Source organism: Salvia hispanica, chromosome 6 (assembly GCF_023119035.1).
Source record: "Salvia hispanica cultivar TCC Black 2014 chromosome 6, UniMelb_Shisp_WGS_1.0, whole genome shotgun sequence".
Classification (NCBI taxonomy): Eukaryota; Viridiplantae; Streptophyta; class Magnoliopsida; order Lamiales; family Lamiaceae; genus Salvia; species Salvia hispanica.
Window position 1 is genome coordinate 1815151 of NC_062970.1, and position 15458 is coordinate 1830608.

General features: G+C 33.6%; 3 protein-coding genes across 3 annotated transcripts; all 3 read left to right on the forward strand.

Annotated features, from left to right (window-relative positions):
* Positions 1–2056: 2056 nt before the first annotated feature.
* On the forward strand, positions 2057–2668 carry LOC125196793. Its single transcript, XM_048095419.1, has one exon. It carries the CDS (start codon positions 2121–2123, stop codon positions 2478–2480), a length of 360 nt encoding a protein of 119 aa, XP_047951376.1. The 5' UTR covers positions 2057–2120; the 3' UTR covers positions 2481–2668.
* Positions 2669–3529: 861 nt separating this feature from the next.
* Positions 3530–6142, forward strand: LOC125193636 (40S ribosomal protein S3-3). Its single transcript, XM_048091470.1, has 6 exons — positions 3530–3655; positions 3739–3886; positions 4158–4329; positions 5486–5540; positions 5628–5759; positions 5840–6142. Exons 1-6 carry the CDS (start codon positions 3623–3625, stop codon positions 5999–6001), a joined length of 702 nt encoding a protein of 233 aa, XP_047947427.1. The 5' UTR covers positions 3530–3622; the 3' UTR covers positions 6002–6142.
* Positions 6143–8062: 1920 nt separating this feature from the next.
* LOC125193634 (40S ribosomal protein S3-3) lies at positions 8063–10592 on the forward strand. Its single transcript, XM_048091469.1, has 6 exons — positions 8063–8190; positions 8272–8419; positions 8578–8749; positions 9877–9931; positions 10019–10150; positions 10233–10592. Exons 1-6 carry the CDS (start codon positions 8158–8160, stop codon positions 10392–10394), a joined length of 702 nt encoding a protein of 233 aa, XP_047947426.1. The 5' UTR covers positions 8063–8157; the 3' UTR covers positions 10395–10592.
* The last annotated feature ends 4866 nt before the right edge of the window (positions 10593–15458 follow it).

The window sequence follows — 15458 nt, forward strand, 5'->3', positions numbered from 1 at the left end:
TAAACAGGTTTTTTTTTCCAAGCTAAGCATGACTAGGATTATTGATGATCAATGCACCTTTTGCAAGGAGAACCAACACAAAGTTGAGCAACTTTTTTTCAATTGTAATGTTTCGTCTAAACTTTGGTATATTTCGTGTGAGTAGTGGAACATTTAAGCAGAAGCATGCTCACTGTATTGGACTAATGCTCCATTTAGGAAGTTCGATAATAAGATTTGGACATCCATGTTCTACATTAACATGTGGTCAATTTAGAATATTTCATTACTTCAATCCCAATTGGGATTTGAGATGTCTTGGTATGTATTTGTAGTTGGGTCCGGACTTGGTGTTCAAACTAAAGGGTGAACGACACAAGATAGAAAAATTGAATGTGATGACATTGGAAATTCATATATGTTCTCTCATCTTCCGTCTACGATGCAATATGGAGCTTAGAGCATCCGCAGCGGTGCTCAACGCACGTTGGCAATTTTCATTTTTTTTTTTTTTAAATTCGAAATTTATTTTAAAAAATGTTTTTAAATAAAAAAAATATTTTCCCACTTCCCAAAAAAAATATATCCGTTTTCTACCCACTTATAATTAATTTTTCAATTTTTTTTTCCCCAAAATTCACATTTTCATCTATAAATACCCCCACTCCAACACAAAAAAATCACATTCTCATCTATTATCTATACTATCATCATCTACATTCTCTCATCTTTTTCCTCTTACTCTATCATCTAAATTCCCACCACACTACACAATGTCCGGCTCCGGCGATCACCCCTCCGGCAATCGCGGTTGGAACCACGATTGGTTCAACTCCGAGGCCGGATATAGTCCGGAAACCCAATTTACGGCCCCTCCTCAAACCTAAGGTTCCGCAAGCTCGGGTGGCTACCGTCCCTACTCCGGTGCACGACCTAAACGCCCTCAGGTTGGGTGGGCACCCGAACCCGGATCGAGGAAAGCAACAAGAATAGTCTTCCACGTTTGTAATTTTTAATTTGTAGGATTTTAATTATGTATTTTTTATTTTAATTATGTATTTTTATTTTTAGTATTTTAATTATGTAATTTGTATTTTTTAGGATTTTAATTATGTAATTTTTATTTTATAATGTATTTTTATAATGTAGAAATGTTTTTAATAATTGGAGTATTTAAATTGAATAATAGAATGGTGGGACCCTTGAGCTTGTCCTTTAGCTAAGAGCACGGATGTGGGTGTTGTGCTCTTAGCTAAGGACAAGGAATAAAAGTGGGTCCGGGCCCACCTCCGTGCTCTTAGCTAAGAGCACGGATGGGGATGCTCTTATAATTGTCTTCTTTCTTGATGTTATTCTTACTTTCCTCGTATGCATGTCTACTTTGATGTGGTTTTGTTTAGTTTATTTTGTAGCAAAGGTGTCGCTCTGTGTGTTTTACTTTGTGCCTCATTGGTGAGTTGTTGCTCTTTATAGTATAATTTTTTTTTGTCGATGCCAATTTGATGACTAATCAATACAAGACTAGCTCACCACATATTGATATACTTTGTAATCTTCGTAAAAAAAAGTACCATTGAAGGCTGAACTGAGCTATCAAGAGAGAACAACACACATATTGACAACCCAAATGTGTTAACTGAATCTCGATTATTGGTTCAATCATAACACAACCAGTAAAACAAATATCAATTACTCTCTCTGTTTCTTCATAGTTGAGTCATTTTTCCATTTCGAGAAGTTTCTTCATAGTTGAGTCATTTCTATATATGGTAACCTTTTTCTGTTTCTTACTTTACTCTCTCTTATTTTTCTCTCTCTACTTTATTCACTTTATTACTTTATTCTCTCTACTTTTTTCTCTCTCCTACTTTTTATCTATTTATTTAAACCACTCAATATTCTTTTCTAAAACTTCGCGCCAAAAAGTTTTGCCTCAACTATGACAAGACGGAGGGAATATTTATGAAGAAAATAGTGGCAAAAGGTGAGGGGATAACGTTATCCACGACAGGCAAATAAAAAATTCGCCACGTCGGATACCATCGATTCTCCCACTCTCCTTAGATCTTTTTTTCAACTCAGACACCATCAAAAGTCAAAACACTCTCTCTCACTTCGCACCTTCACACAAACACAATCAAATGGCCTTGTCAATGGCGCTGCCGCTGCCCCGCGCCGCCACGATTCGGCCGCCCTCCTCCGACGCCTTCGTCAAGGGCGTCACGCTGCTGAGGCCGCCGAAGTCTAAGGCTGCCGCCGCCGCGAGAATTGTAGTGATCAAGGCTTCTCACAATTCGTTCAATGAGAAGGCCGCGGCTGGATTGACTGCCGCCGCGCTGACCGCCTCCATGGTCGTCCCCGACGCGGCGGAGGCGGCCAGCGGAGGCTCCCCCTCGCTCAAGAACTTCCTGCTCAGCATCGTCGCCGGCGGCGTCGTGGTCTTTGCAATCGTCGGGGCGGTCGTCGGCGTCGCCAACTTTGACCCGGTCAAGCGGGGCTGAAGCTTTTTTTTTTTTTTCTTTTTTTTTTTTTTTTTTTTTTTTTTTTTTTTTTTTTTTTTTTGAGATGAGATGTATTACTCCTCTTGTTTGTTGATAGATTAAAACTGTTACTCTTTGGAAAGAGCTTATGATTTTCATAAACTATCCACTACATATTATAGAATGGCACGATATCGTCTATTTTGGTACGATTAAATTGATCATCTATAATAGAAGGGAAGATAATTTGATTTGATTATTGATTTGGGAAAGATCAAATTTTCGATTGGATTTTAAATTTTTAGTTATGATTTACTTATCAATTTTGAAAAGGTTAATTTTTCGATTCCGTTTTCATAGAAAATCAAAGAACTAGTAACGATCAAAAGTGAACGTAAAACCGAATACTCACGTGTGAACAAAAAAAAAACTTATTTTTCCATTGAATTATATTAGTCCCCAAACTCAATCTAATCACCCGAACTTTGGTGAAATGTAATGTTCAACAATCACGCAAATTTACTCCAATTTTTCTGATCTACATTGGATGTATTTTAGAAAGGTTTTTTTTTGTTCCGTGGCCGGGATAGAAAGGTTATTTGTTAACCAAACACAAAGTGTAGAAGACCCATTAAGCTATCAAATTCGACTATATTCCACAATTTTTGGCAATTTAAAAATTAGTACCATATCGTTAAGTTTGAATTTGTTCTCAAATACTATCCCATTATGAAAAAAATCGATCACTTATACGTGATACTCATATCACTAATATTTTAAAGTTTTGTTTAACATTTTTTAAAGTTTAAACAAAACAACAAATTTAAACTTTATGATTTTTTTACCGATATTTGAAGCTTCCGAATAAAGTAAAGTATTTTAACAATTTTTATAAAAAAAAATCAGGCCATTTTCTATAGTCTTAAAAATGCTAGTCGCTTTTATAAATACAAAAATTATTTGTTTGCAAGTGTGAAAAAATTTGATGCCAACAACTTGATTGGGCCAATTTTAACCAATAATTTAAAAACCCAAATGAAGCCCATTAGTATCAAAACAATAATATAAAGCCTTCCAGAGACTCCAAAACCCTAATCTCAATTTAGAGCACATTCTCACCGTCGCACGGCGATTCCTCAGATCCGCTCTTCTGCAACGTAAACATGGCGGCGACTCAGATGAGCAAGAAGCGAAAGGTATTGCATCATTAATTCCTTAATTCCAAAATTCGTGTGTGTAATTGGTGTTTAATTCTATCTGATTCATTGAATGTGCGCAGTTTGTGGCCGATGGAGTGTTCTTCGCGGAGTTGAACGAGGTGCTCACTCGTGAGCTGGCGGAGGACGGATACTCCGGCGTCGAGGTTAGGGTTACTCCAATGAGGACTGAGATCATCATCCGAGCCACCCGCACCCAAAACGTTCTCGGTTAGTATCGCTCTCTTTTGACTCGTTGCATTGATTTTGATTTTTTTCATAGTATTTATCGACGGCTTTTTCGATTTGCTGATCAATTTAAAAAAAATATGCTGTTTTTCGTTTAGTTTCTTTGATTTGTTGGTGGTGGTAACTTGATGCGTTGTGTTAATTTTGAATTTTGTTGTCAGTTTTTTCGATTTGCTGATCAATTTGAAAATATAGTTCACGTTTTTTGAGATGTTGATTGTATTAAAGTATTAACGTTGCTTGATTACAACAGGAGAGAAGGGGAGGAGGATTAGGGAGCTTACCTCAGTGGTGCAGAAGAGGTTTAAGTTTCCGGAGAACAGCGTGGAGTTGTATGCTGAGAAGGTGAACAACAGAGGTCTTTGCGCCATTGCTCAGGCCGAATCCCTTCGCTACAAACTCCTCGGTGGCCTTGCTGTTAGACGGTAATTAGTTAAATCCTTTTGCTTTATATTGTTTATATTGAAAAGTATTGTTTATAGAGTTGTACCTCGTTTATTGATTGATTAATGTGTGAATGAGTAAAACTTTCATGTCATCTTCAAAGCAATTTTGGTGTTTAGGTACCAATTTTTGTGTCGGATGATGACTAGATAAATTGTCTTCTCTGTGCAATTATCATCATGAGATATAACATCTTCATGTTGTATCTATGGAGAAGGCACATGATTGTGTCTGATCTAGCTCTGTTCAGTGTCCATAGGAAAGAAAAATAAATCATTTACAGAGTTTAATCACACAGAATGTTATAAATACTTCCCTTTGGTCATGTTACATTCATGTAGGTTTACATCTCGGATTTTTTTCAAGATGATTACTGTGTGCAACTACGTAAATACTTACATGTCTTCTTCAAAGCAATTTTGGTGGTTTTGTACCAATTTTTGTGTCGGATGATGACTAGAGAAATTGTCTTCCTTGTGCAATTATTTTCATGAAATGTACTATCATCATGTTGTAATCACGGAGGAGGCACATGATTGTATCTGGTCTAGCTTTGTTCAATATTTTTAGGAATTTAGCAATTAGGTCTTTTAAAGAGTTTATTTTCAAACACTTGAATGTTATAAGTAGTTCTATTTCCAAACACTAAAGGTTTTACTGTATGTGAAGTGAGGCATATAATTATCTTATCTAGTTCTGTGTAACGTCTGTAGGAATTGAAAATTAGATTATATGCAGTGTTAAATTTCTGACTCTGGTTAATAGTATACTATTTGTTAGCTGAAACTGCATTGTATGTTTCTATTATATAACATCAGAAATGGGACTGGCTCTTGATATTATGTCATCCTAAAAGCAATTTTGGTTTGTCAATACCATTTTTTGTGTCGGATGATGACTAGATGAATTTTCTTCTCTATGCCTTTATAACCATGAAGCACGCCATGCTCATGTTGTAACATGGAGTAGGCACACGATTACTGATTAATTAAATTAGGATATTTTTATAGTTTAAAGAAGTATGTTTGTTCGGTATCTTTTGGATATTTGAGTGTTAATTTGAGATAACCGCTGTCAAGTAGTGTTCATTTTCATTAAAATCCAATTTGTCCCTAACTTGAATATCTTGTTTCTCAGGGCGTGCTATGGTGTTCTGAGATTTGTTATGGAGAACGGGGCAAAGGGTTGCGAGGTAAGCTATTTTGTGTTGAACTTCCACTTATTCTACTCTATTCTTGCTCCACGTTAGATTAATTTAATTCACATGCGTGGTTCATAGGTTATTGTTAGTGGGAAACTTAGGGCTCAGCGTGCCAAGTCCATGAAGTTCAAGGATGGATACATGATTTCTTCTGGTCAACCAGTTAAAGAATACATCGACTCTGCTGTCAGACACGTTCTTCTCAGACAGGTGAGTTTTGTTTTTTTACTCGATCATATTGTCCGTATTCCATCTTTTCCCTCTCACCTTGTGTTATTCCATCTGCTTAGGGAGTTCTTGGTATCAAGGTGAAGATCATGCTTGATTGGGATCCCAAGGGAAAGCTTGGCCCCGTTACCCCTCTTCCGGATATTGTCATCATTCATCCTCCAAAGGAAGAAGAAGCATTCCGCCCAGCTTTGGCACCGGCTGAAGTTGAGGTCGAAGTATAGATTCGAACCCAATGCTTGGTTTAGAATTTGAGTTATTTTGAATTATTTGCTAATGTTGTTATGGCATCGTTTTTGTTGGATTGATTACTGTCACCTAATATTCTTGTTTTTTGATAATTTCATTGAGAGTTTTTTTTAGTACGTACGGCAATTTTATCGTTCAATTTATTTTTGTCCTGCTGTATGTAGTGTTGTTTTAAATAAACGATCGGCTGTTGAAGTTTAAGATCATTGCATTTTTCGTGCCATGTTATTTATAATACAAACAACGTTAAAAATTTGTGAAACTGTATCAAGATTTCTGGGTTTCGATACTATATATTACTATGAATATTGTGGATTCAAGAAACATATGTTGCCTAGATTTATTTTGCAAAGATACCCAATAACCAAATCAAGAAATATAACAATAAAAAAGATGAGGAAGAAGAAGAAGAAGATAATAGTAAGTGTTACTCTCTCTGTCCACGAATAAGAGTTTCGTTTTTTCATTTTGGTCCGTCTACAAATAAGTGTCTCAGTACATAATTACCATAAATGGTAAAGAGATCTCATATTCCGTTAATACATTCCACCACATATCATTTAGAACTAATATATACAAGTGGGACCCTTATTCCACTAACTTTCTTCCGCCCACTTTTCTGAACATTTCTTAAAACCCGCATCATTTAGAAATGATACTCTTAATCGTGGACCGAGGGAGTATGATTTAGGTTAAAGCTCAAGAAATAAAACCCAATGATAAATCTTCAAAATGAAGATTGGTGCTCACAAATGGATTCTTTGTTCTTCAACAAAGTTCAAAGTCTTCTGGCAAAAACCCTAGACATGGGTATTTATACAAGAGGATAAAAGTGTTAAAAAAGAGCTAAAAAGAGTCAAAATAAAAAACGTGCACAAAACACCCGGGTCGGGCGTTTTCCTCGCCAAGTCGGGCAGACTCTCTAGAGTCGGGCGTTTTGCTTGTTGGACTGCGCGGCTTTCGTAAAACAACCATAACTTCCTCATCCAAGCTCTGATTGAAGCGTGTAAGGTACTCACGCGAAGATTTTTCGACGATGAAGACAATGGTGGTATTAGAAAAGTATTTGGATACCATCTTCATAAGTATATTGATGTTTGAAACAAACCCTAGCTGCAGAGTGGTTCAATGAATGTCTTCATTCCTTTCTATTAATTGATTCACATCATAGATACTCGTTTAGATTTATTTAAAAAACTATTAGTTGCCTCCGAGATTCGTGACTTATGTTTGAAGCTACAATACGAAAGTTTTTTAGCAATTTAGATTAAAATAAAAGCCATTTTCTAATATGTCCATCCTCGCATCAGCCTTTTATTTTACACTCTTTTAATTTACAGCCTCAGTACCTGTAATAAAACCCTAAATTCTACACTTGAAATCTACCTATATTCATTTTCACTACTACGGAGTATATTTTATTTTTCTTTAAATTTTTATGCTATCAAATGAAATAAAATAACATAAATAAATGGCAAAGTTACATGAATTAAAGGCAAAATAACATAAATTTTGGGAATGACCATGAATAATTTGTTCTTTCTAGAAAGAGAAAAATGAGATGAGATTTTGATAGAGATTTCCGTCCGAACACACGAGCCGATGGTGGAACACAAAGTACCGGAACCCTGAGGTTGTCAAATTAGGGGGGTTCGGTTTGATAGAGAAAAATGAGATGAGTTTGTAAGATTCAATCCTAGATCGATAATTTTGGGATAATCTAATAACAAAGTAATCTGATAACTAAATCCCGGATTATATCTTCATACTATTTTATATAGGAAACCGAACACCATCTTATGGTAATATATCTCACAATTATTCTAAGACGATATATATGATTGTCTAAGCGTAAATTATATTGATGATTTTTATTAAAAGAACACAATTTTCTTAGTATTTAAATAACGACTTTATTAAACAACACAATTATGCTGGTAATTGTTATAAGCCCATAAATTATTGTTTATTTAAAGAAAAAATATGCTTGGGCCAAAAAGGCCCAATATAGGAGCCCTAATTTTAAGTGAAACCCAAGCAATCAAATAAATTTCGTTTACCTACTTCAAACCCTAGGGTTTCTCCTTATTCTCGCGGACGAATCCTCTGATCTGAGCTTCAGCAACCAACCATGGCGGCGACTCAGATGAGCAAAAAGCGAAAGGTTTACATCGTTAAATCCAAATTCGTGTGTTTTTCTGTTAGTTATGTTCGTTTTTGTGCTTATTAATTGAATGTGCCGCAGTTCGTGGCTGATGGAGTGTTCTTCGCGGAGTTGAACGAGGTTCTCACTCGTGAGCTGGCGGAGGATGGATACTCCGGCGTCGAGGTTAGGGTTACTCCAATGAGGACCGAGATCATCATCCGAGCTACCCGCACCCAAAACGTTCTCGGTTAGTATCGCTCTTGTTGTCTCGTTGCATTAATTTTGATTATTTTCATAGAATTAATCGGCAGAGTTTTGGATTTTCTGATCAATTTAAACAATTATGCTGTTTTTAGTTAAATCTCTTTGATTTATTGGTAGTGGTAACTTGATTGATTGCAACAGGAGAGAAGGGGAGGAGGATTAGGGAGCTTACCTCAGTGGTGCAGAAGAGGTTTAAGTTTCCGGAAAACAGCGTGGAGCTGTATGCTGAGAAGGTGAACAACAGGGGTCTTTGCGCCATTGCTCAGGCCGAATCCCTTCGCTACAAACTCCTCGGTGGTCTTGCTGTTAGACGGTAATTAGTTAAATCCTTTAACTTGATATTGTTTATATTGATAATTATTTGCTACTATTAGCTGTGCCATTCGTTTATTGATTGATTGATGTGTGAATGAGTAAAACTTTCATGTCATCTTCAAAGCAATTTTGGTGTTTTGGTACCAATTTTTGTGTCGGATGATGACTAGATAAATTGTCTTCTCTGTGCAATTGTCGTCATGAAATGTTTATGATGTTGTGGTCATGGAGGAGGCACATGATTATCGTATCTAGCTCTGATTAGTTTCTATAGGTATTGAAAATTAACTCATATGCAGAGTTCAATTCAGACACTGGAATGTTATAAGTAGTTCCACGTTGCTGGGTTTCAAAGTGCTTTTTTTTTAAATGATTACTGTGTGTGACGTGCTTAAAACTATCACGTCATCTTCAAAGCAATTTTGGTTTTTCTGTACCAATTTTTGTGTCGGATGATGACTAGAGAAAATTTCTTCCATGTGCAATCATCATGAAGAGTACTATCCTTATGTTGTTGTCATGGAGGAGGCACATAATTATCCGATCTGGCTCTGCTTAGTGTCTGTAGGAATTGAAAATTATGTAATAATGGAGTATTAAATTTCAGGCGCTGGAATGTCACAAGTAGTTCCCTTTTGTCCTGTTGCATTCATGGAAGTGGCACATGATTAGATTTCCTAAATTTTTCTGAGTAATGGGTCTAAAATTGAGTCTTTGGTTAATTAGTTTGTTAATTTTTCTGAGTAATTCATAAGAAATGTGACTGGCTCATGATATTATGTCATCCTAAAAGCAATTTTGGTGTTTCAGTACCATTTTTTTGTGTCGGATGATGACTAGATGAATTGTCTTCTCTATGTCTTTATCACCATGAAGTATAACATGCTCATGTTGTGACATGGTGTAGGCACATGATTACTGATCAATTCAATTGGATCACTTATCAGTTGTATTTGTATTTTGGTTGTTTGTTGATAGTGGTTATATTGACCTTGTAGGATATTATTTATTGTATTGTTGGGTATCTTTTTGATGTTATTTTGTAATTTGAGTGATAATTTGCATGGCTTATATGATGTTAACCATTCTCCAATTTGTCCCTAACTTGAATATCTTGTTTCTCAGGGCATGCTATGGTGTTCTTAGATTTGTTATGGAGAACGGGGCAAAGGGTTGCGAGGTAAGTTATTTTGTGTTGAACTTCCAATCATTCTACTCTATTTCTATTCCACATTAGATTTATTTTATTCACGTGCGTGGTTCATAGGTTATCGTTAGTGGGAAACTTAGGGCTCAGCGTGCCAAGTCCATGAAGTTCAAGGATGGGTACATGATTTCTTCTGGTCAACCAGTTAAAGAATACATCGACTCTGCTGTCAGACACGTTCTTCTCAGACAGGTGAGTTTTGTATTTTTACTCGATCATATTGTGCGTATTCTATTTTTTCCCTCTCACCTTGTGTGTTATTTCATCTGCTTAGGGAGTACTTGGTATCAAGGTGAAGATCATGCTTGATTGGGATCCCAAGGGAAAACTTGGCCCGGTTACCCCTCTTCCGGATATTGTCATCATTCATCCTCCAAAGGAAGAAGAAGCATTCCGCCCAGCTTTGGCACCGGCTGAGGTTGAGGTCGAAGTATAGATTCCAACCCAATGCTTTGTTTAGAATTTGAGTTCTTGTCAATGTTTTGCAAATGTTGTGGCATCTTTTTGTCTGTTTAGAACATATATAAAAGTTATCTCCAATTTTTGATCTGTCACAGCAATTTCTTATGTTGGATTGAATAGTCTGTCACCTAACATTATAGTTTTTGATAATTTGATTGAGTTTTTATCATCAGTACTACAAATGTTCGTGCAATTTATGTTCATCCCGCTGTAAATAGTTTGTTTCATATTATAAGTTACAGTTTTTAAAGAATTAGATCAGTGTTATTTTCATGCTATGTTATCTTAAATAAAAATAATATTATTCAATTATTTTGAATCTATATCAACATTTCTGGTTGTGAAAGTGGATGCTTATTGCTTTTGAAACCAAGAAGATTAGGCCAATTTAGGCATGGTGTCATCCTGGAAAAAATTTATTATGGATAAACTAAAATTTAATTAAATATTTCACTTAATTTGTAATAAACAAACGAATAATTTATAATTTAAAATTTACCTTAAAATAGTCAATATAATACTTTAATCGTCATATCCATTTGTTTGAAATAAGAAAATTGCTAAATGCGATCCACACAACAACTCTGGTAGGAGCAACTTATTTTTTTAAAGTCCAAATCAAGTTGATCTGTAATAAATGGCCCATGTGGATTTCAAATTTTGTTTTCTTCTATATATTGTTTACTCTTATTTTTCATGTTTTGTTTTTAAATTGCAATTATACTTTTGGGTTGTTAGACCAAAGTATTTACTGACGAACCTTATGAGTTATGACTATTTTTCATGTTGATTTGAAGCATCTTGAAGAATGAGATAACCGATCTAATGATTTAAGGATGCTTTATATCTAAAAGCAGGGATTGATCTTGACCATTTAGTTAAGAATGAACGTGTCTAAGTCCCTCGACCACAATTTATTGCAATCATATTTTGATTGGATGTTTTAGTAGTATGGTGAGGAGGATTTGAGAATGAACGACCACCGCACCATTAATCATTAATTTGTGCCAATATTAAATTATATACTTTCTTGAAAAAATATTAATCATACTTTCTTTAAGGAAATATTTAATTAGAGACAGTGATATGAGATAAGATAAAGAGATTATTATATTTAAGACACATGTATCTGGATCCAACTATTGTTGTAGGAAGTAGGAACCTAGCTAAATTATTCATGATTGTGCCATTCTTTATATTGAACAAGAGTTTTCATTTCAACCTTTCCATATATATATATATATATACACACATACCCTAAGATTATGCTTGCTTTTAGGTAAATAGGTCATGCTAGTTCAAAAACACTCAAAAATCATGATTGAAGAGCTCAAGAATTCAAAATGTTCTTTGAAAGTGTCTCAAATTTGGCATTTCACTAGGATTGCATCATTACCTCCTCAACAAAAGTTCAAAGCTCAAATCAAACCAAGAGTTTTTTATGTTTTTTGGAGCTATAAGATTAAAATAATTTAAAATGTGTGTTCTTATCATATTTTGTTTATTTATCTTTCCTATCAAATCGTCCTTTAATGTTATAACCATTGAATATCAAGGTCAAAAAATACAAAATGCATATTTCTCCAACAAATCTCAACTTGAAATACATTTTGACATAGAAGGTTTGGTGTTTGCTATAAAATTATAAAAAATTATAGATCATAGGATAAATTAAAACACATAAACTTCAAAACACCTATAAAATAACCAAAATGATAATATATTCTTGTAATAATGCTCAAATGAATGCACATAAACTTGTATTTTTCCCTAATTTTGAACGAGTATAACCATTTGAAGTATTGAAACTATACATTTAAATTAAAATTAAAAAGTTAAACAATATTTAGTAATTTATCTTATCCCTAACTTCCTTAAATATATTACAAATAGGAAGTAGATAATGTCTTTATTACCAACCCAACAAACTTAAATGAACCAACTCATTCAAAGATGAGACAAAATCATGAATTTCAATAACATGCATGCTATGCTAGCTTTTGATCCGGTTAGTATAGCTGTAACAATTTGACATGTATTTAATGAGAATTAATATATATGTATCAAAGAAATTATTGAAGCAGAGTTTTGATTTTAAGAGAGAGATCAGGTTTTTCTGAAAATGAGAGAATCGGTTTCTTCAAAAGGGAAAAATTGTAAAGAAGAGAATATTAAATTTTTTTTAAAATTATCAAAGACTTCACACATATTATAAATATGTGTGATAAAAAAATCTTCTATAATTACAAAAATGCATCAAATCTAAATGAGGTGATAATTAAAACTTCAAATACTTGATCAACTAGATAAAGGCTTCTAGAACTCGAATTTCACAACCTCAGAATCACCATACACATAGTAATCATTGCAAATAGATTAAATTTGTGATATAACTACAATGTGGAAAAGTGATTTTTCCAACCCACTGATTTGATTAGAAATTAATTATTGTAGGATGACACGAGGTTGTTGTAATTTGGAAATCAATAATAGAATGATGATCTAGATAGAGAATAAATGGTCTCAGCCTAATAAGGGCAAAATAAACCATCATATCACCAATATATTATGTGGCACCAAAAAATAGGGTAATACATGAATCTACATAAAAAAAAATTAAATTAAAATTTTTATTTTAAAAAGAATAGTGTAATAAAATCGTGCAAGACCTATATATTCTCTAGCAGTCACCTAAGTGGTCCCTTTTATTTTTTCCTAAGATTAGAAAATTTGGAGCCCAATGACATGTCCCACCAACAAAATCATAGGTACAATAATTGAGTATATAATCTTTTATATTTGTTGTTTTCATTAATTTGGAGATAATTGCAGGATTAACTACACTATTTTATTTTGTTTTTGCTTGCTATTTTTGTTCATCTACTTTGCTGGTTGTTGATGACTCTTGCCCCTATTGTTCTATCATCACTTGAGTTTTCCTTCACTTTTTATAATTGATAATATATTAAATACTACTCCACTAATAATTTTCTTTTCACTCTTTTTTGATATAGATATATCATGGAGTTTATCAAATTATAAAGTAATTTGTTTTTTTTTGTTTTTTTAAAATAAAATAAATTACAAAGTTATTTGTTAGTTTTGTACAATTGCAAATTTGTGTATTAAAAGTTCGACCAATATCTCTTCTTTCCCAATCTTTTAATTTGGGAATTTTTTTTTAATTTAACACTATTTTTTCTAGGTAAAGAATGACGTCAAGATTCCTTTGTCACATGATTTTCTTCGATAACTCCTAAATACAACCAAACCAAATTTGAAACTAACTAAAGAATAATTGTTTTATTTCATTTTTAGTTCTAATTTCTAGTTTTCAGTGCCTTTAATTATGCCCGTTTGCAAAGTTGCATAAATGTTAGAAAAAGTACATTAACTTTTGTGCGAAAATGTAAATATGGTTGGAATGAATGATTTGACGTTTTAGATTATTGATTTTAAAAAGTGACAAATATATTTATGCGATCTAAATTTTAATTTAAAGGCGGTATGCATTTTGATTTTTTACAAGGTATAGATTATTATTGAGGAACTGTGAAAATAGACCTGAATGACCAATGTTCACACATAAAGGTCAATTTCCCGATTAATGTGTAATTTGGCGTCTATTAATCTACCGAGTATCAACTAACAATTCTAACGATGAAGCATATTTTAGTTGATAAGACGTTTCTCATTCGTTCGATAAGTTGAGGATTCAAATCATTACGTGAGTAAATGGAGAACCATTATGATTCCTCTTTAAAAAGAACTTACAAGTCTAATATTAGGAACGTGATTCAACTCGAAATTGTTAAGAGATTGACACATGTTATCACAAATATAGATGAAATATATACAAGAATCATTTAGCAAGTTTGATATTAGTTCAATATATAATTTTAGATACAATTTTTAATGATAGAGCATAATTGTATATTCTGATAACAACAGAAATCAGGTTGAACCTAAATATATATTGTACGAAAGTCCAACCTGTTGCTCGGGGACTCCATCCCAGAGCCCCTCCTCCATCCCCAACATAAATCGATGTGGCCATTTACTAATTTACTTCGAACTTCACACTAAAACATAAACCAATGAATTGATCCGAATGACACAAAATATAGAGATAAAACGATAATTTTTAGTCGAAAAAATTGTAGCCCTACTAACCTAAAATGTTCATAAAAAATGAAGTAAAATCAACAAAATTCTATTTTCTTGAGCCAATGTTGAATCCCTCTATACCTATTACTAAATAATAGTACTAGTATAAAAATACATTGAAATGCAATTGGGGAAAAAGAACCTAAGTGGAGAATAGATAAGCATGGAGTGAATAAATTTTGAGTTCAAATCCAATAAAAAAAGGACATACATTGGGTCCCTTGTCAAGTTGTTGGACCTCACTATTTTCTTCTCTCTCTCTCTAATCTCTCTCTTCAAACTGTAGTGTTTTGTTTTTGAACTACTCAACTTCCTATTTGTTGATCCAAAACCCCACCCCATCCAATATTTCATTTTTTTTTACATTTTTCTCTCACTGTCAATGGCATCTAAGATTTTGTCATTTGTAACCCCCACCCCCCAAAAAAATCAATTAAAAACTACAAATAAATTTTAAAGAGAAAAAAGGGTCAAAAAGCCCATCATCATCTCTTATCTGAGATTCTATTCCTGTGGTGCAATGTGATTGGGAACTAAAAAGATAATCTCAAAGCTGCAATCCATCAAATTATATCAGAGCATCTTTGCATTGAGTTTATTTTCTTGATACCTTTTTCCACATACAATTCCTCCACAGATTTTTTTTCACCAAAAAGCAAATGACCTATAGTTTTTTGACAAATTGATGAGGTATGGTCAAATCCTGATAACTTTATGTAAATTTATGAAGTTAAACATTGTTCGTAACTATTTCATGGTAAAATACTCAAATTGTCAATATATGATTATTAATTGTTTATGTGACATATATATATATCTCAAATTGAAGTTATAACTGAGTAATTATTAAATGTGTTGTCAAACTGATGAA

What these genes read in the sequence shown, in the direction of transcription:
- LOC125196793 (XM_048095419.1), top strand. Translation starts at nt 2,121, where the DNA reads ATGGCCTTGTCAATGGCGCTGCCGCTGCCCCGCGCCGCCACGATTCGG.
- LOC125193636 (XM_048091470.1), top strand. Translation starts at nt 3,623, where the DNA reads ATGGCGGCGACTCAGATGAGCAAGAAGCGAAAG. An exon ending in CCGCACCCAAAACGTTCTCG is followed by an intron (nt 3,887 to 4,157) that starts GTTAGTATCGCT and finishes TGATTACAACAG; the next exon opens with GAGAGAAGGGGAGGAGGATT. An exon ending in GACACGTTCTTCTCAGACAG is followed by an intron (nt 5,760 to 5,839) that starts GTGAGTTTTGTT and finishes CCATCTGCTTAG; the next exon opens with GGAGTTCTTGGTATCAAGGT.
- LOC125193634 (XM_048091469.1), top strand. Translation starts at nt 8,158, where the DNA reads ATGGCGGCGACTCAGATGAGCAAAAAGCGAAAG. An exon ending in AGATGAGCAAAAAGCGAAAG is followed by an intron (nt 8,191 to 8,271) that starts GTTTACATCGTT and finishes AATGTGCCGCAG; the next exon opens with TTCGTGGCTGATGGAGTGTT. An exon ending in ACGGGGCAAAGGGTTGCGAG is followed by an intron (nt 9,932 to 10,018) that starts GTAAGTTATTTT and finishes CGTGGTTCATAG; the next exon opens with GTTATCGTTAGTGGGAAACT.